The 24566-nt window shown below is 31.6% G+C and overlaps 2 protein-coding genes across 6 annotated transcripts in view; both read right to left on the reverse strand.

Annotated features, from left to right (window-relative positions):
* kif13a (kinesin family member 13A) overlaps nucleotides 1–12911 on the reverse strand; it is an 87656-nt gene extending 74745 nt beyond the window's left edge. For 3 of the 5 annotated variants that reach the window (XM_051131056.1, XM_051131054.1, XM_051131055.1), the window contains exons 1-2: nucleotides 12514–12910; nucleotides 12223–12313 (exon numbers count right to left, since the gene is read on the reverse strand). In XM_051131056.1, coding sequence (XP_050987013.1) covers nucleotides 12223–12313; nucleotides 12514–12568 — 146 coding nt within the window. In that variant the 5' untranslated portion in view covers nucleotides 12569–12910. Of the gene's footprint in view, nucleotides 1–12222; nucleotides 12314–12513 lie in introns of all 5 variants that reach the window. The other 2 variants (XM_051131053.1, XM_051131052.1) reach the window with 1 other exon arrangement.
* Nucleotides 12912–17316: 4405 nt separating this feature from the next.
* On the reverse strand, nucleotides 17317–19348 carry LOC127177957 (E3 ubiquitin-protein ligase NHLRC1). The gene is made up of 2 exons (XM_051130535.1): nucleotides 19334–19348; nucleotides 17317–18750 (listed from the first exon to the last, which is right to left on the reverse strand). Exon 2 carries the CDS (start codon nucleotides 18671–18673, stop codon nucleotides 17489–17491), a length of 1185 nt encoding a protein of 394 aa, XP_050986492.1. The 5' UTR covers nucleotides 18674–18750; nucleotides 19334–19348; the 3' UTR covers nucleotides 17317–17488.
* Nucleotides 19349–24566: the final 5218 nt, after the last annotated feature.

Genomic DNA, 24566 nt, shown 5'->3' on the forward strand with positions numbered 1-24566 from the left:
TTTTTTAAAATATATTTTTATGCATTTTTATTTAATTTTATGCATTTTAATTTAAATTAATTTTAATACTTTATTTGAAACTACACGAAAATAGCAAGAGGTGTACACATTTAATTTTATTTTATTTAACTGTAAAGTGTAAATATATACATTTTATAGTGTTAATACATTTTGATTTCATTTTTAGTTTAGAGTTTAGAATTATTTTAGTACTTCAAATTAACTAAACAACAATAGGACATTTTGCCTTAGTAACTAGCTGAAAAAAATACATATTATTTTATTTGAGTTAACTTTTGTGTCCAAGTTTTTCCAATATTACAAAAAAAAAAAAAAAAAAAAAAAAAAATATATATATATATATATATATATATATATATAAATAATAAAATAAAATACAAAAAAAAATGTTATGCTTTTAGTTACCAATAATAACCCTGGTTCACACAGAGTTCAGTAATTTAAAAGTGACAAATGCATCCAACAAGTGAATTCATTCAATCCATAAAAAAAAAAAAAAAAACACTTCAGGAGTTTCAACTTCCACTTCAGGAGTGACTCCTGTTTCACGTATTCACACGGATTGAGACTCGAGCGGATTCACTTTGTGTCACTGAAGCTCTACAGTGTTTACGTGGCTGATTATTCACACACAATACTCTGTGAAAACACGCAGAGACAAAAGATGCATTCCAGAGGTTGACCAGCGAAGCTCACATTGTCATTGAGGAGACTCTGTTTGAAAAGAACAGACACACAAAAGTCTGAATGATAAACAGACGCTCAGTGCTTCATCTGACACATTTCAATCACCAACCTCTTATGAATTAAAGGAAAACAGAGACTGCAGGCAGGAATTCAGGTTAAACCAACAGCTTATTGTTCTTAATAAAACAGCCACAACAGCAGTATAATAAAAACCAACGTTCAAAAAATTCTCCCACCGTGTTATTAATATTTTGAATTAGCTTTTATTTTTACATTTTCAGTTTTCAATTTAGTTTATTTTTTTTTTAGCAATTTTGTTTTGTGCTTTTGCCATTTTTATTATTATTTTTTTAATTACTATTTAATTTTTATTTAATTTATTTAGTTTCAGTTCATTTCAGTACTTCAACTTCAACCTTTTATATTTACAGTTTTCATTTTAGTTTTAGTTTTTAAAACTTTGTTTTTATTTTTTATTCATTTTTATTCATTTTTTAAAATTACTATTTAATTTGTTTTTTTTTTAATTCAGTTTTAGTTTAGTGTGAGCTGTTTATTGTATCAACTTAAAATTATTTTTATATTTTCACTTTTCATTTTAGTTTAATTTTTTAGCAATTTTGTTATGCATTTTTGTCATTGTATTATTTTTTTAAACATTACTATTTAATTTTTATTTAATTTATTTAGTTTCAGTTCATTTCAGTACTTCAACTTCAACCTTTTATATTTACAGTTTTCATTTTAATTTTTAGTAATATTGTTGTGCTTGTCATTTTTATTCATTTTTAAATATTACTATTTACTTTAATTGTTTTATTTATTTCAGTTTTAGTTTATTGCATCAACTTGAGCTTGTTTATATTTGCACTTTTCATTTTAATTTTATTTTTATATTTTCACTTTTCATTTTAGTTTAATTTTTAGCAATTTTGTCGTGTTTTTGTCATTTTTATTTTTTTTTTTTTAAACTTTACTGTTTAATTTTACTTTAATTCAGTTTTATTTTTAATATCAGTTCATTTTAGTACTTCAGCTTATTTTCATATTTTCAGTTTTCATTTTAATTTTAGTTTTTAGTAATATTGTTGTGCTTTTGTCATTTTTAATCTTTTTTTTCATCATTTTATTTAATGCATTTTTATTTCAGGTTTTATTTTTATGTTTTCACTTTTCTTTTTAATGTTTAATTTTTAGTAATAATGTTATCTGCTTTTGTCATTTTATTAGTTTTTGTTTTCAAAATATTACTATTTAATTTGTTTTTATTTCAGTTTTAGTTTAGTTTGTTATTTTAGTACTTCAACTTGAATTTGCTTACTTATATTTTCAAGTTTTTTTTTTTTATTCTAATTTTTTAGTAATATTATTGTGCACTTTTGTCAACTGTGTTATATTTAAATTAAATTGAATTAAATACTATTTAATTTTCATTTAATTTCTTTAAGTGTTATTTTAGATTCAGTTCATTTCGGTGCTTCAATTTCAACATTATTTTTATATTTTCATTTTAATTTTAGTTTTTAGTAATAATGTTATGTTTTTGTCATTTTATTCATTTTTGTCTTCAAAATATTACTATTTAATATGTTTTATTTAATATATAAATTTCAGTTTTAGTTTAGTTATTTTAGATCTTCAACGAATTTGTTTACTTTTATATTTTCAAATTGTTTTAATTTTATTTTTAGTAATATTTGTTAATTTTATTAAAATTACTATTTCATTTATTTTTATTATTAATTAGTGTTATTATCTCAATTTTATTTATTTATTTATTAACTTACTTTTATATGTTCAGTTTTCATTTTAATTTTAGTTTTTAGCAATACTGTTGTGCTTTTGTCATTTTTATTCATTTTTAATAATACTATTTCACTTAAATTTAATCTTATTTCAGTTTTAGTTTGTTATTTTAGTACTTCAACTTGAATTTTTTAATATTTGTGTTTATTTTTTATTTATTTTTGTAATATTGTTATGTCATTTTTATTAGTTTCATTTCTTTTACTTCGCATCTTGCAACTTATTTCAGTAATTTGCAAAGGACACATTACAAATTTTTTAGTACAAGTGTTTCATCCAATATTTATGTTTTGTTTTAGCTTTATTTCAACTAACAACTATTATTCTGAATTTTAAAAAATAAATAAGTTTTAGGCAATAACCAAAGGTGTTTAGATGGGAGGTTGAAGCATTTGTTACAATTGATATAATGTGTTTTTAAACATCACTGATACGTGCACAAACATGCCCTCTCTTTCTCCAGCCGTATATATCCCATCATCCTCTGCAGCGCCCACATACCGTCACTCCCCCAGGCAAAGGAAATGACTTGATGTGTGATTGAATGCAAGAGATAAGACGAAAATTACAAGGTAACGAGTTTAAGCAGGAATTATCAGATGAAAACACACTCTCACTCATCAGCTCACCATCCTCCCATTACACTACGAGGCGGCACACAGGAAGCAGAAGTGGGAAACAGGAAGAAGAAGTGGGAAACCGAGAGGGAAAACGTAACTGCTTCCTCTATCCTGTGATCATCAGCAGCCGATGGCGGCCAAACCCAAAATCCAATGATATTTCAATGGTTTCATGCTCTTAGAAACCAATAATTCATTGCGCAAAACACACTGCGGTCAAAACAAGCCATGTTTATACTCAACACAAGTCAAGTCGTATTTATTCCTAGAGCACTTTATACAATACAAATTCATCAGCTGTCATGCTGTCAAATTCATCAGTTACGAAAGCTGCAAGTTACATTCAATTCAGTTCATCTGCAACCCATTCTTAAAGGAATAGTTTACCCAAAAATTAGCTGAAAATATGCTTATCCTCAGGCCATCCAAGATGCAGATGAGTTTGTTTCTTCATCAGATGTGAAGAAATGTGTCATTCCATCACTTGCTCACCAATGGATGTGAATGGGTGCCGTCAGAATGAGAGTCCAAACAGCTGATAAAAACATCACAATAATACACAAGTAATCCACACCACTCCAGTCCATCAGTTAACATCTTGAGAAGACAAAAGCTTATTAAAAAGATGTTTTTAACTAAAATACAAGTCCGTAATCTATAATAACGCTTCGTCCAGTGAAAAAGTCCATCTCCTGTTGTCTCTCACATCAAAATCCAGCCACATATTTGTTTTGTTTAAAGCTGTTTTGGCTTGTAAACAGTGCTTAATCTGTGCAGATTTCTCTCCTGATTCAGACCAGACCACGTTTTCACTGCAGAAAGTCTTATTATGGATTATGGATTTTAGTTCAAAAACATCTTTAAGATGTGAACTGATGGACTGGAGTGGTGTTTGGATTACTTGTGGATTATTGTGATGTTTTTATCTGTTGTTTGGGCTCTCATTCTGACGGCACCCATTCACATCCATTGGTGAGCAAGTGATGAAATTACAAATTAAATCAAAGTATTTTGGCTTAACTTTGTCTGTTACTTGATATAATTTTGACAAAATCCTCAAAACAATGACTTACAGGAATAGTTTACCCAAAATGAAAATTATCTGAAAATGTGCTTATCCTCAGGCCATCCAAGATTAGGATTAATTTGTTTCTTTATCAGATTTGAAGAAATGTGTCATTCCATCACTTGCTCACCAATGGATGTGAATGGGTGCCGTCAGAATGAGAGTCCAAACAGCTGATAAAAACATCATAATAATACACAAGTAACCCACACCACTCCAGTCCATCAGTTAACATCTTGAGAAGACAAAAGCTGAAACAAATCCATCAAGTCGTTTTTAGCTAGACATTTTTAGTCCATAATCTATAATAATGCTTCTGTTGTGTCTCACATCAAAATCCAGCCACATATTTGTTTTGTTTAGAGCTGTTTTGAATTGTAAACGGTGCTTCATCTGTGCAGATTTCTCTCCTGATTCAGACCAGACCACTTTTTCACTGAAGAAAGCGTTATTATGGATTATGGACTCAATGTATTTTAGTTAAAAATGTCTTAATGATGGATTTGTTTCAGCTTTTGTCTTCTCAAGATGTGAACTGATGGACTGGAGTGGTGTGGATTACTTGTTTTTATCAGCTGTTTGGTCTCTCATTCTGACGGCACCCATTCACATCCATTGGCGAGTAAGTGATGGAATGACACATTTCTCCCAATCTGATAAAGAAACAAACTCATCCTAATCTTGGATGGCCTGAGGATAAGCACATTTTCAGCTAATTTACATTTTTGGGAAAACTATCCCTTTAAGTCATTGTTTTGATGATTTAGTCAAAATTCTATCAAGTAACCGACAAACATAAATAAAAATACTTTGATTTGTCATTTCATCACCTGCTCACCAATGGATGTGAATGGGTGCCGTCAGAATAAGAGTCCAAACAGCTGATAAAAACATCACAATAATCCATAAGTAATCCACACCACTCCAGTCCATCAGTGAACATCTTGAGAAGACAAAAGATGAAACAAATCCATTATTAAGATGTTTTTAGCTAAAATATGAGTCCATAATCCATAATAATGGTTCCTCCTGCTGTCTCTCACATCAAGATTCGGCCACATATTAGAGCGGTTTTGGCTTGTAAACGGTGCTTGATCTGTGCAGATTTCTCTCCTGATTCAGACCAGACCACTTTTTCACTAGAGGAAGCGTTATTATGGATTACGGACTCATATTTTAGTTAGAAATATTTTAATGATGGATTTATTTCAGATTTTGTCTTCTCAGGATGTTAACTGATGGACTAGAGTGGTGTAGATTATTATTGTGATGTTTTTATCAGCTGTTTGGACTCTTATTCTGACGGCACCCATTCACATCCATTGGTGAGCAAATGATGCAATGCTACATTTCTCCAAATCTGATAAAGAAACAAACTCATCCTAATCTTGGATGGTCTTAGGGTGAACACATTTTCAACAAATGTTCATTTTTTGGCCGAAATATTCCTTTAAATCGCAACCAGTTGGAACCACCGATTTACACAAGAGCCTTATATCTATTTCACATACAAACAAACAAACTATAAGTTGCAAGATGAAGTATGTGACTTCTGCACCACTTGACCAAACATAAATGCAATATGCTAGTTTGTGTATAAATAACAACTCTGAAAAGGCAAACACAACAAAACACAGCAATGAAATCGCACTACTAGCTCTTAAAGTATTTCTTCTAAATAAAATATCCACTAAAATCTCAGGTATTTCTACACGACACCCTCCGGTGCTGCTTCTGTTCACCGTGTCACCATCTCTCCTTCGAATACTTTCACAGATTCATATTTCACACTTCAAGAGGTTCGCAGAATGGAAACTCGACTCCAAAAATGCCTTAAGTCACGTCTCGTGCAATTATCAAGTAAGCTCAATGCAAACTTTCCGTGAGAGCCTAAAAAGACACAAGACTAAGATTAATCCTGCTGAGATTTGTGTGAACTAAAAAGACGTTCACGGTAAATTTCATTTGTTTTGCGTTTTTTAAAAAGTCAAAAAAGTGAAATTTTACTTTTAACAAAAACCCTGCATTATACGCTTTCAACGCAACCACTGAAACAAGCTTTTAATTCCCAGATATAAACTTGTAAAGCTATACTAGAATTATCACTGCAGAATCCGCCCACACAACACTTCACCGAACTACTCAAAGGTCTAATCGGCTTCCCGTGACTCTGCCCTGTAGGTTTTTTGGGTGCCACCGACATATAAAGCATGAAATATGACATGCATCACCCTGAACAGGTGCCGTTCGGCCGCGGGGGAAAGTCTGGGGTTTTCTACACTGACGTAATCGCAGTCTGGGAGGAACAACGTTCATGCTGGATCTCAGACAAGCTTTATTACCGCACTTAAATATAATAATAAACTTAAATGATTTACAGTAAGCAAACTACAGAGATCCACTCAGAATATTAACAACCTTCTGTAAGAGTCGATATTAATGGGTCTCGTTTATGAAACAACTTTATGTAAACAGCTGAATTTAATGCAACTTGCACATTGTAAAAAATATTTTTAAGTTGTAAATAGATTATTACAGTGCGTTTTACAAAAAAAAATACTATTTTAGTCTTTCCACTTCAAAAATTTAATGTTAAATTCAATGTTACTTGCCGTTTGTAATTACTTGTGAAATTTACTAGTCATTTGTGAGTGTTTGATCACCAAATTATCTTTTAAAAATCATGTTTTTTCATTGTGCATTCCATTAAACTCAATCAAACAGCAATTATTTTGATTAAGTAAAAATAACTAAAAAAAATACAGCTTACTGACACAATTAAGCACAATAAAAACATGATAACATAATAAAAAACATGATTTTTGGAGTTATCTGTTTTTGGAAATAATCTCTTAAAATAAACCATTATAGTGTTAAGTTTTTTTCCCGAAGTTGCAAATAAAATTTAATTTAATATTTAATTCAAAGTGTTACTTTCCAGTTTAATTATTTGTGAATTTTACCAGCAATTTCTTAGTAAAAATGGTTTGAAAATTGTTTCAAGTAAATCCCAAAGCATTTTTGTAACTATTTACACAAGAATGATTTAATAAATTATATATCAACAACTTAATAAACTGTTCTCATCTAATAGTGTCAGTGATATTACTAAACATTTTATTATATATTTTATTTTATTGATTTTTAATGATTTTCCCAGATTTTGAGACACTAATTCAACATCAACAACAACAAAAATCGACATTGAGTTGTAAATAGATTATTATAGTGCGTTTTACGAGAAAATACTGTTTTAGTCTTTCCACTTCAAAATGTATATTTTGATTCAATGTTAGTTGACATTTATTTGTAATTAGATTTACCACTAATTTCTGAAGGAAAACTGTTTATCATCAATTTCTTTTTCAGTGAAGTGTTAAAAATTATTTTTTGAAAGTTGTAAATAAGAGATTACTGAACTGTTTTACAAGAAAATACTGTTTTAGTTTTAATATACTTCAGAATTTTGCAATTAATTAAATGCTGCTTGCTGTTTCTTTAATTATTTGTGAATTTTACTAGCAATTTCCGAGTGAAAACTGTTTTAATGCAAATCACACAATTTAATAAATTCATCTGATAGTGTCAGTGCAGTTACATTTATATTACAAAATATTTTATTATATATTTTATTTTATTGATTTTTAATGATTTGTCCAGATTTTAAGACACTAATTCAATATCAACAACAAAAATCGACGTTGAAAGTTGTAAATTAAAGTTGTAAATAAATTATTACAGTGCGTTTTATGAGAAAATACTGTTTTAGTCTTACTATACTTCAAAATTTCGCATTTAATTCAATGTTACTTGCTGTTTCTTTAATTATTCGTGAATTTTACCACCAATTTCTATTCAACTATAAATTGTTAATATTACTAAATATTTTATTATATATTTTATTTAATTGATTTTTAATGATTTTTGAGGATTTGAGACACTAATTCAAAATCAACAACAACAAAAAAAATCCAAAGTGTTATTTTGTTATCCCATCTATGCACGATTATAAAGTTAGTTAAATAATAATATTTGCATTTATCATTGTTTGTTCCCTGCTGTGCATGACCCGTCAAAACAGATCTGCAACCCTCGTTTTGCAAAACTCAAAATGTTGGGAATTTGCATAATTGCATTCAATCATGTCGTTTCGGGTAAATGAATATCAGATATCAGATAAATATGTGCTAAATCAGAGTTAAAGGCAGCTTGAACACAAATGTAAATGTGCTGACTAATGGACTGGAGCGGCTCAAACATGGACTTTTAATTACCTACATCTGAGTTAATTGTTGCATGAATGAGGCCAGGAATACTTGGACTAACACTTCCATTGCATGGAAACACCTTTGTTTATGATGCATGGAAGAAAGCAGGTCAGCAAGTTTGGAGCAGGTGATGACAAAATGTTCCTTTTAGCTAACTAAAGTCTGAAATAAATATTTTTTGTCTACCTTTCCAAACTCGTGCTTCCTCAAACGGCGTGAAATTGAACATAATGATCCCTGGCGTTTCCTGGCTGCTATTTCCAGCTTTGTCAAGGCCCTGATTGTTTTCTATTTCACATCCCGAGTGTAAGACGAGATGATGCTTACCTGTTCTTTCACCTGCCTGACCATGCAAAGTGATGCATGCTGGACTGCAGCTCTGGCTGCATTTCGCATGGTTTATCTGCTATCGTTCTTGCAGATTGTCTCACCTTGAGGCAATGAGAACTGAACTCAGTTCAAAAGATCATGAGATGCAATAGCTTGTGATCCAAAGCCCTAGAGTCAATGCAACAGTCAATCGCTTACTGTAGGAAACAGCAACTAAACGAGCATTGCATTGAGAAAAAATGTGTTGCATTATAGTTTATGCAACTAAGGGCCAGATTTAGTAAAAGGGATATTAACCTCAGACTGCAAACCTATAAAACGCCAAAGGAAAAACACAGATGTCAGCAAATGATCATTTCCATAATGACCAACACAATCCAACACGTTGATGATAATGAGGTGTGTGCAATCTAACACATGCACAAAATAGGTTAAAGATGTGTTTTTTTGGGCATTAAATAAAGGTTCAAACACCAGTAAATTGATTGCCACAAACTTTTGTAAATCAAACATAAATGTTGCATGTAAAAAATGCAACTTAAAATTAACTGCTTCTGCGCTTTTTCATAGCTAGTGTTTCTTTAGCAAATCCTGACAGTAGTTGTTAATGCAAAAAGAAGGTTTGCACTGGTGCAAGGTGTTAGTGAATCTGAAGTGTGACTAAGATTAGTCTATGAGATGCAATGCACTTTTTTCTATGCAGATTTTAAATAGCTGATTTACCATGCATTCATATGGTAGTTTAAATATTTAATAAACAGCCAGTCTAGGAGTTGAGATCTGTAGAAATTAATGCATTATAAGCAATCAAATTAACCAAAATTCAGCATGGCTTTAGTATGTCTGTAGGTGTTAAAAGACAATAAACTACCAAACCAGTGAAACATTTCATGCATACTTCAGTTCACAAACCTGAAGATCATATTTTTAAAACAAAAAGCAAATGACTGTGCTGATTATTTTAAAGTTGCATTAAATCTAATGAAAATAAAACACTAAAACTGTACAGACTTACACTGTTTTGATGTTAGTTATTCTGAGAGCATAAAGCCAAGCGTTCAACACCTGCCTTGTTCTGCTACCACAAATCATATAAAGCGCATTTGTCTCTGATTTCATTTGAATTAGTGACAGAACATGAAAATGAATAGGCCAAAATTGCATCAGCCCATAATCATGACTGATTTGCCAACTAACAGAAGAACTGCTGTTGCTTTTATCATATTATATCACATATATACATATGTGTGACCCTGGACCACAAAACCAGTCATAAATCACACGGGTATATTAGTAGCAATAGTCAAAAATACACTGTATGGGTCAAAATTATCGCTTTTTCTTTTATGCCAGAAATCATTAGGATATTAAGTAAAGATCATGTTCCATGAAGATATTTTGTAAATCTCCTACCATAAATATATCAAAACTTAAGTTTTGATTAGTAGTATGCATTGCTAAGAACTTCATTTGACCAACTTTAAAGGTGATTTTCTCAATATTTATTTTCTCAATTTCAAAAAATCAACCCTTATGACTGGTTTTGTGGTTCAGGGTCACATTAACTATTATTTCTTTCTTTCATGTATCATAGATAAAAGTGCACTTTTAAATGCAATGAAACAGTCCAGGTATTCCTGACTATATGCATGCACAATTAATTAAAATATGCAAAAATAAATGTCTATGCTTGAGCTGGTTCATTAGTCAGCAAATATGTGTCTCTGCACTCTCTATTTACCAGTTTTAGCCACTGTACACTCCAAAACAATGAATATTTATAACATAATAATATCATATTATTCCGACAACTCTGTTCTCTAGTTATCAGTATCGAAATGAGCCACTGAAAAACCCATATGTGACCACAAAACCAGTCTTAAGTATCACAGGTATATTAGTAGCAATAGCCAAAAATACATTGTAGGGGTCAAAATTACCACTTTTTCTTTTATGCCAGAAATCATTAGGATATTAAGTAAAGATCATGTTCCATGAAGATATTTTGTAAACTTCCTACCATAAATATATCAAAATGTAAGTTTTGATTAGTAATATGCATTGCTAAGAACTTTATTTGACCAACTTTAAAGGTGATTTTCTCAATATTTATTTTCTCAACCTAAAAAAATTGACCTTATGACTGGTTTTGTGGTTCAGGGTCACATGAACTATTGTTTCTTTCTTCCACGTATCATAAATAAAAGTGCACCTTTAAATGCAATGAATCAGTCCAAGTATTCCTGACTATATGCATGTGCAATCAATTAAATTATGTATAAATAAATGTCTATGTTTGAGCTGGTTCATTAATCAGCAAATATGCATCTCTCCACTCTCTGAATACCACTATCAGCCACTGTACACTCCAAAACAATTAATATTTATAAAATAATATCACATTATTCCGGCAACTCTGTTCTCTAGTTATCAGTATCGAAATGAGCCACTGAAAAACTCATATGTGACCACAAAACCAGTCTTAAGTAGCACAGGTATATTAGTAGCAATAGCCAAAAATACATTGTAGGGGTCAAAATTACCACTTTTTCTTTTATGCCAAAAATCATTAGGATATTAAGTGAAGATCATGTTCCGTGAAGATATTTTGCAAATTTTCTATCGTAAATATATCAAAACTTAAGTTTTGATTAGTAATATGCATTGCTAAGAACTTCACTCGACCAACTTTAAAGGCGATTTTTTCAATTTCAAAAAATTTACCCTAATTGCTGGTTTTGTTTCTTCCTTCCACGTATCATAAATAAAAGTGCACCTTTAAATGCAATGAAACAGTCCAAGTATTCCTGACTATATGCATGCACAATCAATTAAATTATGTATAAATAAATGTCTATGTTTGAGCTGGGTCATTAGTCAGCAAATATGTGTCTCTCCACTCTCTGAATACCAGTTTCAGCCACTGTACAGTCCAAAACAATGATATTTATAATATAATATCATATTATTCCAGCAATTGTTCTCTAGTTATCAGTATCCAAATGAGCCACTGAAAAGCTCATACTGTGCAAGTACTAATTATTATACAACAGCAGAAGCATGCAATGTCACAATGCGAAGATATCTACTGTACGGCATCTCAAACTTCAGCACTGCTGCAAACATGAGGCCTGTCCAGGAATTTCACAGCAGCGCAGAAGTTTCCCCAGCGCAGGCCATCGCGAGCACGCCCAGAACGGGCCCCGCGTTCACTCCGGCTACTCTTGCATGAACACAAACCCAAGAAGCGTTTCTGTAAGCGTGCATTTGACCACTGACGGCCATCAAACTCCTCTTGGCAGCTAAGTTTGCAGATAAAAATCTCATGCAGGCAATTTGAATGAGACCTATAATGAGGGGAAACATGGCTCAAACATGTCACTTTGATAAAAAGCACATTAATGCATTGGTTATATGACTGTACCTGCTTTCTCCTTTTGCATTGGAGGGCGGTGGGTGTAGAATAGTCTGGTTTTCCTCCATCTCAATCACACATTTTGTGCTGAGCTCAATCTCTGCAATCCAAAAGTTATTAAAACTCAACTAAAAGTTCGATTTTAATGATAAAACGGTTTAAAAAGTCCAAAACGTGTTAAAATGTAACACTTGATGCGAATATGCAACAACCTTAAATGAGCCATAGCAACTTATTGCAACAAAAACAGATTTAGTTTTGACATATTAACGCTTGTTTTTACTCCAAACTGTCGCTTACCTCTCCTGTTCATCGGTCGGACTCGCACCGCTACTTTTACCTTCGTATCCGACATTTTTGTAACAATTTGAAGGCTTTGAAGTGGAGGAGAAAGCCGCTAGCTGCTCCGCACGGCTAGCCGAATAATAACATGAAACTCCCCGCAAAGTCTCCCACAGAAACGTCTGAGGTGCTTGTATCCTGGTAAAATAGTCCAACAGTCCATACCCGAGGGGAAAAAGCAGTGAATATTAATCCAGATGAGACTGTGAGCTTGTGTTGCATTCGGGTTCGGTCTGTGTGGTTATAAAGGATCCTCCGCCGCGGGGAGAGCAGCTCCTCTCAGCCAGCCAGCAGCATCCAGACCGCCATCTTCCGCCGACTGACCCCAAAAACACACACAAATGTGCAGTGTGCATGAATATGCATGAAAGAAATGAGTTTAAAAGAGGCTAGATGAACCACAACGACCTGTGCAGCTCCTACATGGCGATATAAAATGATTGGTTATGTTAGAAGAGGAGGAGAAACAGCCTTAACTTGGGTCTAGATCAATAAACTCTACTATTTAGCACTTTATATACAATAAAATATTCCTAATGTTTCTTCTGCACTTGCATTTGTTGATTAAGCATTCAGAGAAGTACTAAAAAGCAGAAACGTGTAAATTAAAAGTTGTATTTTATTCAAAAATATGATTTAAAATGTTTGAATCAATGTCAGATGACAGAAAAATAGCTGATCAATTCCACATTTTACACTCTACTATGGTTCTAACAGTATAAGAATAGCCAAATTTATTAAAAGATCTAAAGAAAATGAGGACTACTTAAGTATAACCACGTAAATGCTAAATGCAAATAATAAAAAAAGAGTAAATATGCCGCTTTTAGTGTTTTTTAAGCTCATTAAATGCATGCTCAAAAAAATTTTTTTTTTTGAAAAATATTAATTTATCAATTTGCAAATACATTTGCATTATTGTATTTTATATATTTTACTTGCATTGATATTATAATATTATACACCACCAGTCAAAGGTTTTTGATTTTTTATGTTTTGTAAAGACGTCTCTTCTGCTCACCAAGCCTGCATTTTTTTTACCAAAATATAAAGTAGCAGTAATATTGTGAAATATTTTTATTATTTAAAATAACTGTTTACTATTTGAATATATGTTAAAATGTAATTTATTTCTGTGAATAAATCTAAATTTTTAGCATCATTACTCCAGTTTTAGTGTCACATGATCCTTCAGAAATCATTCTAATATGCTGATTTGCTGCTCAAGAAACAGCCTGAAAAAATTCTACTCAGCTGTTTTCAACATAATAATAATAATAAATATTTTTTGAGCAGCAAATCAGCATATTAGAATGATTTCTTAAGAATCACGTGACTGGAGTAATGCTAAAAATTCAGTTTTGAAATCACAGGAATAAATTACATTTTGAAATATATTTAAATAGAAATCAGTTATTTTAAATAGTAAAAATATATCAGTTTTTTACAGTTTTTGCTGTATTCTAGATCAAATAAATGCAGGCTTGATGAGCAGAAGAGACTTCTTTCAAAAAAAATTTAAAACTTGGTAGTGTATAGTTTTAGCTGAATTTATTAAAACTTTTATATAATTATATATTATTTTTTATACTTTATATATGTATTATTATAGACTTTTTGCACCTTTCTCATTGAACAGCTCAAATGCAAACACTTAGCGCTACTAACGCACAGTTATTGTCATGACAATAAAGCACATTAATCTGATTTTCTCTAGAGAAAGTGCGGGTCGTTTTCACTGAGATGTGAGTTACAGTAAGAAGTGCTTTATAACATGCTGTGACGACAATGGCAGTCTGGTACGATCAAGGGAAATGGAGCAGAGCAGATTATGGGATTCCCCTAGGGTTGCTTTAATCTTTGTGGATTAAACATTAAGAATTTATCAAATTGTTTATTGCATGCAATTTTAAATAAGCACACACCCAGTTTAACAGCTACGCTGGGCGTGTCTTCATTTAAAATGACTTTGATTAAATGTTGCCCTGTAGCAATTTAGTAAAGTCATAATTTGCGCCAATGCCTGCCAAGTGGTTCCCAAACATTATCACCTATTTTAGGCTCCCGGATTCCATGAAAAAAGTGTGTTATGCATGAAAAACAAAAATCAAAGTATGCACTTAAATTACATATTAATTAACTATTTGGTTATTATTAAGCCAGTGAATTACATGTTAATTTATATAATGGGAACCAGTGCTTGCATGTCTTTAGCGTTGAATTATGAAGATGTTTGTGCATTTATAAATCATAATAAGAAAAGTAGACTTGGCAAGTGAACTCTAGTGTTGGGATGCACTTAATTATCCAAAATGACTTGCAGTTTACTTAGCAGAGCTAAAAGTCAAAGACAGTCTCACTGCAGCAACCTGAAATTGAGTGCATTGATCAATACATATACATTATACAATATATACACAAAATGCATTGCATTCTGTAGAGTCTTCTATATAGTCATGCATATGTTGTGTGTAATATCATATGGCATGCTTACAAGTCAAATTCCCAATTTGACCAATAAACATGAACTCTAAAAAGCCTTGCATTTATTAGCTTTGAGCTTTAGCCGCTATGCCACTATGCTGAACCTCACAAATACTTATAATCAGACTACAGCTTCTTTTTTATTTACCTTTCTTAAATAGCCTGCTGCTTATATTCAGAAAGTCTTCCAGTTTTGTTGGCATTCACAAAAAGTCCAGTCACTAGTCAATCACCAATAAATTACACAGAAAACTGAGACGTCACACAGCATTTGACCGCTGGATTTACAGAAACCATTTCAATTTTAAAAAGCATTATCTAAAAATTTCAATGTTGCATCAGCTAGTGATGAACATACATTTTTTTACACATTAATTATCACTTAGTGTGTAATTTAATTATGTATTACTATGTCTTTGGAAGGCTTTTGTCTTTCAAACACATTAAAATGCACAAAATCACATTATTTTTTATTTACATGTAATGCAGGATACCCAAACCTTTTTTGTTAGCTGACGCCTTTTCACCTAATAAATTTACTCAAAATCCTCCTGAGATGTTAAGGTAATAAGTTAAGTAACACATCTGCATATTCACCGTTCAAAAGTAATCTAAAGGTAATCAAAAATTAATTGTATTATTTTACCTAAAATGTAAATGTAATGGATTAAATTACTAAGTAGTAACAAGTAATTTTAAATCAGTAGCGGATTACGATTTATTAAGTAAATCTACCCGCAACAATACTCATTTTAATAAGTTAATAATTAAGTAACACATCTGCATATTCACAATTCAAAAGGAATGTAAAAGTAATCAAAAAGTAATCTGATTACAATCCCAAAGACGTTCAATGTAATGGATTATGTTACTAACATTTTTGTAATTTTGAATCAGTAACAATTTAAATCTACCCTGTAATTTAATATAAGTAACACATCTACATATTTGCATTTCAAAAGTAATCTAAAAGTAATCAAAAAGTAATCTGATTATATTACCTAGGATGTGTAGTGTAATGGATTGCGTTACTAACTACAATTTTGTCAAGTAATTTGAAATCAGTAAATGACTACAATTTGTAAGTAATCTACACAGCAAAGCTCATTTTAATAACTTAATAATAAAGTAACACATTTGCATATTTGCAGTTCAAAAGTAAGATAAAGGTAATCAAAAAGTAATCTGATTACATTACCTAAGATGTGTAATGTAATCGATTACATTACTAACTCCAATTTTTGTCAAATAATTTGAAATCAGTAACAGATTACAATTTGTAAGTAATCTACACAGTAGTTATAATTAAATAACAAATTTGAATATCACAGTTCAAAAGTAATCTAAAAGTTGAATGTTTAATGTAAAGGATTAAATTACTAACTGCCATTTATGTAATGTAATTTGTAATAAGTATCGGATTACAATTTGTAAGTAATCTACCCAGCAATTCTTATTTTAATAAGTTAATAAGTAACACATTTGCATATCACGGTTCAAAAGTAATCTAAAAGTAATCAAATACATGTAATGTAATAGATTACATTACTAACTATAATTTTTGTCATGTAATATGGAATCAGTAACGGATTACAATACGTAAGTAAATTTACCCAGCAATGCTCATGTTAATAAGTAACACATTTGCATATCATGGTTCAAAAGTAATCTAAAAGCAATTAAAAGTCTTATTAGATTACCTAAAATGTGTAATGTAAAGGATTACATTAGTTACTACATTCTTTGCCAAGTAATTTGTCATCAGTAACAGACTACAATTTGTAAGTAACCTACCCAGCAATGCTTATTTTAATAAGTTAATAATTAACAAATTTGCATATTCATTATTCAAAAGTGATTTAAAAGTAATTCAAAAGTAATTTGATTATATTGCCTAAGATGTGTAATATATAATTAGATTACTTTTTGATTACCTGATTAGCTCATTTTAATAACTTAATAATTAAGTAACACATTTGCATATCGCAGTTCAAAAGTAATCCAAAAGTAGTCTGATTAAAATAGATGTGTAATGTAATTGATTACGTTACTAACTACAATTTTTGTCATGTAATTTGGATTCAGTAACGGATTACAATTTGTAAGTAATCTACACAGCAATGCTCATTTTAATAACTTAATAATTAATGAACACATTTGGATATCACAAAAGCAATCTAAAAATAATTACTTAAGATGTGTAATGTAACTGATTACATTACTAACTACAATTTTTGTCATGTAATTCGGATTCAGTAACGGATTACAATTTGTAAGTAATCTACACAGCTCATTTTAATAAGTTAATAAATAACACATTTGCATATCACAGTTCAAAAGTAATCCAAAAGTAATCCTGTTACAATACCCTAGACATGTAATGGATTACGTTACTAACTACAATTTTTGTCATGTAATTTGTAATCAATAACACTACAACAGTAACGACTCATTTTTTATCACAATACAAGTCTTCAGCGTCCTCGGTGTAGAACTTGAGCACATGATCGCCACTGTCCAAGACAACAAGCACATTCGACGCTGTCGCAGCCAATGCCGCCGGACGAATCAGTCCGCTCACTAGCGGAGTCAACTCAGGGGTTTTCTGCAGCTTTCCCAAACTCCAAACCATTCCATTTTGGACGTCCCCAACAATTATGTCTCCATTTCTATCAAAAGCCACCGCAGATATAACCAAACTCAAAGTGTTCTTCAATTTCAGGCCAAAACCATCCACCTGCGTCAAAGGAACAAAGTCACTATTGAATAACCTTAACGTGAAGCTGGCTTGCAGTCGCTCCACGATTGCGATGTTTCCTGAAGCTCTGCAAGAAGCAACCGAACGTGGATGGGTCAGTTCTTTCAGAACGACTCGGTTAGCTAAAACTACACCAGTAGAAAAGTCCATTACAATTTGGTTTAGGGTTCCCATTAGAGCGTCGCTCACTAAAACACGTCCACGGCTGTCCACATCAACACCCCATGGCAATTGGAAACCTTGGATGGTCGCCAGAAGACGTCCTTTGGACGTAAAGACTTTGAGTGACTGCTCACCAGCATCGGTGACCAAAACGTGTCCAGTTTTGGTCAACGCAACATCTAGTGGATAACAGATGTTGGACAGCCGTCCAAAGGTGTTTAAAAGCGTTCCTTGTGGATTAAAAACAGCGACTCGTTTTTCAGCATCATGCACCACTACGATCTGTCCTGATGTTTCGTCCAAAGCCATTCCAGTAGGGTTGACCATCGTCCCCCATCCTCCAAACGCCGAAAGGAGACGCAGCGTCCCCAAACCTAAGCTTTCACTCCATCCTCTATAATCAGTGGACAATTTGGGACGAGATTCACACAGCAGAATCTCCTGGAGATCGGCGAGCGCACGGCATTCAGAGGTGCTGCCAACGTCCCACAGTTTCCTACAAAAAGGACACTCCAGTTTCTGCTGGACGGGGTGGGACAAGGCACAGACGCATTTGAGACAGAGCACGTGGCCGCAGGGAAGGTTTCGAGCCGTTTGGTCTCGCTTCTGCAGGGAAAAGCTTTCAAAACACACTTTGCACTCTAGCAGGTTTGAGCGGATCTCTGTCAGGACGTCTTCTGCTCTTGTATGTGCTGGGACGGGTGTCTCGGACATCTTGTGCTTTATATAAAAGCTGGCCTAATGACTGGGAAAAGGGTTGAGGGGATGAGAGAGAGCTTTACGACAGCAGCCTGCAACGGATAAACATGATCACGTGACACTGTAAACATGAGCCGAGAGGCTATACTGCCCTCATGTGGTGAGATGGCAAAATCACTTTATATCTGAACAGCTGAGAAACTGCAACATTTTTACTATTACTAACTGGATTTTATAAAGTCACATGCACATACAAATCTAAATGTGACATATGACCACAAAACCAGTCATAAGGGTCAATTTTTTGAAATTGAGATTTATGCACATCTTGATGTGTGGTTTATTAGGACAGGAGAATTTTTATCCGAGATACAACCATTTGAAAATCTGTAATTTGAGGGTGCAAAATACTGAGAAAATCACCTTTAAAGTTGTCCAAATAAAGTTTTTTAGCAGTGCATATTACTCATCAAAACTTAAGATATATTTACGGTTGGAAATGTACAAAATATCTTCACGGAACATGATTTTTGGCATAAGAGAGATATATATTTAATTTACCTTTTAATTCATATAATCTACAGTATAATGAAGATAATATAATGTCATGATTACAGCTATGATACCACAAACATACACATTTTTATTTTTAATAAGAGTTTAAAGTAAAAGTACTTGGCTGATGATCATGAATACATGTCTGGATTTGGTTTCACCTTCAAATGAAGAGAAAAAAAACAGGAGACATTATATTTTGCATTAAATTTTGTTTGCATATGTACACTATAATGTGACATAATTTACTGTAAATCACTACAATAATAAAATTGTATAAAACTAATTCAAATCTATTATATTATTATTATTATTATTTTATAAACATTACAAAAGTGGTAATTTTGCCATAAATAAAATAGTCTATATATTCACTACAATCACAAAATTGTATTAAAGTAATTAAAATCTATTTTATTATTATTAGTAATAATAATAAACATCACAAAAGTGGGATTTTTTTTGGCATAAATAAAAGTCCATACATTTACTATAAATCCTAAAATTGTATAAAAGTAACCAACATATATTTTCTTATCATTAGTAATAATAAATTAATAAATGAATAAAACAAAAGTTGGATTTTTTGGCATTAATAAAGTAGTAAGATTTACTACAATCATAAAATTGTATACAAATAACTAAAATCTACTTTATTATCATTAGTAATAATAATAATATTAATTAATAGAAATAATTAATTAAATAGTCATATTACTATAATCATAAAATTGTTCAAAAGTAACTAAAATCTATTTAATTATCATTAGTAATAATAATAATAATAATAATAATTTATAAATATTACAAAAGTGGGATTTTTTGGCATTGATAAAACAGTCTATATAGTCACTATAATCATAAAATTGTATAAAAGTAACTAAAATCTATTTTATTATCATTAGTAATAATAATAATAAATAAACATCAGAAAAGTGGGATTTTTGGCATTCATAAAATAGTCTAATATTTTATAATTGCATTATATAATTAGCAATAATAATAATAATAATAATAATAATAATAACTACAAATACTTTTAAAATACACATTTAAATTTTAATAATAGGAATTAAATTTATTATTATTATTATTATTATTATTATAGAATTCAGTAGATAAATGTCCTTAATTGTCCTGAAAATTGCACAACAAAGCATGGTCCTAAAATATGCTTGATGAAATCTGATCTGGATGATGCTGACAGGTTTTGTGAGGTTCAGAGACGGAGCTGGAGCCGAGAGCTCTACACGAGTCTATTTTTGTCCGTTGCGTGATCCGTCTGACATCTGACGCCATTGGTTAGTAGAGCTGGTCAGATGAGCTCAGCGTCCACCAATGCAGATCACAGCTGAGGAGCGGCCGACTGCTGTCCTGCGCCAGAAACACTCATACAATCTAAAACACGTCAGTTATTTGCACAATATCCTCCAGCACTTCAAAAACCTCAAGTCATAATTCACACACCAGTGACTTTAATACAAATACGATTAGTTGCAACTACTTCTGTAAAATAAATCAATAATAATCAAGTTGGCTTGAGAAAGTAACAAGTAACTTGCTAATCATGCTAACAACATATTAATCACGCTCTTAACATGCTAGTAACTTGCTAACCGTGTTAGAATCATGCTAACAACATGCTAGTAACTTGCAAATCATGCTAACCACATGCTACTAAGACACTAATCATGCTAGAATCATGCTAGAATCATGCTAGCAACATGCTAGTAACTTGATAATCATGCTAGAAACATGCTAATGATGTGCTAATCATGCTACAATCATGCCAGCAACATGCTAATAACTTGTTAATCATGTTAATAACATGCTAAAGAGATGCTGATCATGTTAGTAACATGACAACGACATGGTAATCATGTTAAAATCGTGTTAGCAACATGCTAGTAACGTGCTAATCATGGTAATAACATGCTGACATGTTAATCATGTTAGAAACAGATTAGCAACATGCTAATTACTGCTAATAATTAGCTAATAAACTTGCTAATCACGTTAGAAAAATGCTAACATGCTACATGCAAGTAACTTGCTAATCATGCTAACGACATATTAATCATGCTCTTAACATGCTATCAACTTGCTAATCATGCTAACAACATGCTAGTAACATTCCAATTAATGCTAGAAACATGCTAGTAACATAACATGCTAGAATCATGCTAACAACATGTTAGTAACTTGCTAATAATGTTAGAATCATGCTAACAACATGTTAGTAACTTGCAAATCATGCTAACAACATGCTAATAACATGGTAATCATGCTAGAAACATGCTAATGACGTTAATCATGTTAGAAACAGATTAGCAACATGCTAGTAACTTGCAAATCATGCTAAAACATGCTAGAAAAATGCTAACATGCTAACAACATGTTAGTAACATGGTAATAATGCTAGCAACATGCTAGTAACTTGATAATCATGCTAACAACATATTAATCACGCTCTTAACATGCTAGTAGCTTGCTAATCATGTTAGAATAATGCTAACAACATGCTAGTAACTTGCAAATCATGCTAACAACATGCTAGTAACATGGTAATCATGCTAGAAACATGCTAATGACGTTAATCATGTTAGAAACAGATTAGCAACATGCTAGTAACTTGCTAATCATGCTAGAAAAATGCTAACATGCTAATGTTAAAAACAGACTAACAACATGCAAGTAACTTGCTAATCATGCTAACAACATTAATCATGCTCTTAACGTGCTAGTAACATAATTATGCTAGAATCATGCTAATGACATGTTAATCATATTAGAAACAGATTAGCAACATGCTAGTAGCTTGATAATCATGTTAGAATCATGCTAACAACATGTTAGTAACATGGTAATCATGCTAACAACATGCTAGTAACTTGATAATCATGCTAAACATTAATCACGCTCTTAACATGCTAGTAGCTTGCTAATCATGTTAGAATCATGCTAACAACATGCTAGTAACTTGCAAATCATGCTAACAACATGCTAGTAACATGGTAATCATGCTAGCAACATGCTAGTAACTTGCTAATCATGCTAGAAACATGTTAATGACATGCTAATCGTGCTACAATCATGCCAGCAACATTCTAATAACGTAATCATGCTAATAACATGCTAACGACATGCTCATCATGTTAGTAACATTACAACAACATGCTAATCATGTTAAAATTGTGTTAGCAATATGCTAATAACTTGCTAATCATGGTAATAATATGCTAATGACATGTTAATCATGTTAGAAACAGATTAGCAACATGCAAGTAACTTGCTAATCATGCTAGAAACATGTTAACGATATGCTAATCATGCTACAATCATGCTAATAGTTTGCCAATCATGTTAATTACATGCTAACAACATGCTAATCATGCTAGAAACATGTTACCAACATGCTAGTAATTGGCTAGCCATGCTAGTAACATATTAACAAAATGCTAATCTTGTTAAAATCATTCTAGCAACATGCTAGTAACTTGTTAATTATGCGATTAACATGAACATCTCTCGCCGACAGATTGTATTGCCTTCGAAACATTCAAACTGTAACCTATTAAAACTACTTTAAACTTCAAACTATTCCAGACTGATAATCATTAAACTTAAAACTTTCTAAAACTTTCTGGTCCGGCTTTCTCAAGCCAACGTCAAGTTTGTCTTGAAGTTTATCTAGTTTATATTTATTTTAATAACTTTAGCATTAGTAGAATAATAACTTAGATTTTTATTAGTATTATAATATTATAAAAAAAATTAAATATTATAAAAACATCTTATAATGAATTGTATAATAATAATAATAATAATAATAATAATAATAATAATAATAATAAAGATACAGGAAATAAAGATAATAAAAACACAGGAAAATTCCAATCACAAGAAACAGATTAGATTTAATTGTAAAATTCAGTTACATCCCAAGAAGTTGCATGTAAATTGAGCAAACAAACAAACAAACATCATATATTGAAAAGCTGCAAAGTTGAGTCACATTGTGCCATTATTCACTGAAAACTAGCTGTTTAATAACACTGAAAGACACTGAATCGTTTACAATTCATGTGAGATGAAAAATCAGGACAAGAAGGCATTGAAATGTTTCACAGTGGCTAAACGGACCCAACACAAGAGTTTGGCAAACGGATATGAAGCTTCACGTGACGCTCGAACCGTCCGCAGATCGTCACGATAATACGGAAACGAAGAAACTCAACAGTATTCATTCACAGGACACGTCTGATTACTAGTAATGGAACGATACAAATCAGCCGCGTTAGAGCGAGTAACAAACACTGACGAGGATGAGCAGGATTCCTGTTTGAAGAGAGTGCAAAACATTTCAGTCTGTGAATATTGCAATTAAACGATATCACGTTTACGTCAGCCACTCCGCTCTCTAGTTATCATATTATCAGGAAAAACACTAAAGTACACAACGATCACACTCACGCAGAGTAATAAAGGTAACAGGTGATAGTTATTGAATGCATGCAGGCACACTATATCTGTGTGTAACGGACACGGCAGTCAGTGAAGGCTTGAATACTGCAGTCAGGGTGTGTGTGGTGATCAGGACCAAACACATCATTCTCACAGACATGCAAAACTAAACACTACGGAAGCTTATTTCCACCGAGACGTAAAACAGAGGAAAAAAATTTGAGTTTTTAATCTTAAAATTCTGATGTTTTTCTATGTATTCTGAGTTTATTTCTCATAAATTATCATTTTGTGAGAATTAAACGTTGTTTATGGTTTCTTTTTTTCATGCACTGTATATAAATTGTGTTTCTTATGAGAGTTTTGAACTGATGCAAATGCAAGAAAAAAATTTGTGAAGAAATTGTGAGAAAAAAAGTTTAAAGAATAAATAATCATGTCAGATTAAAAAAAAAAAAAAACTGAATTGTGACAAAAATAGTGTGGGATAAATCAGAATTGAGAAAAATGCAAATCTGGATTGTGACTAAATAAATAAATCAAATGTGAAATAAAAAAAAATCTGAATTGTGAGGAAAAAAAGAGAAAAAACTAAATCACGAAAAAAAAAAAAAAAAAAAAAAAAAGTTAAAATGTACAAAAAAAAAAAAAAAAAATTGTGAGAAAGATTCAAGATATTATTTTACATATGCAAGAAAAGTGTCACAATTATCTTCATTTTTATAAGCTTATTTCACCAAGGAATAAAAGGTGAAAAAGGTAACTGGTTTTTTTTTTCTAATTTTTTTTAGTCCTTTTTTTTCTCTCTCACATTCATCTCTCACAATTAGTTTTTCCCCTCACAATTTAGATTTTTCAAATCTCACATTTCAAATCTCAAATCTCAAAT

The sequence above is a fragment of the Labeo rohita genome, chromosome 16, assembly GCF_022985175.1.
Source record: "Labeo rohita strain BAU-BD-2019 chromosome 16, IGBB_LRoh.1.0, whole genome shotgun sequence".
NCBI classification, from domain to species: Eukaryota; Metazoa; Chordata; class Actinopteri; order Cypriniformes; family Cyprinidae; genus Labeo; species Labeo rohita.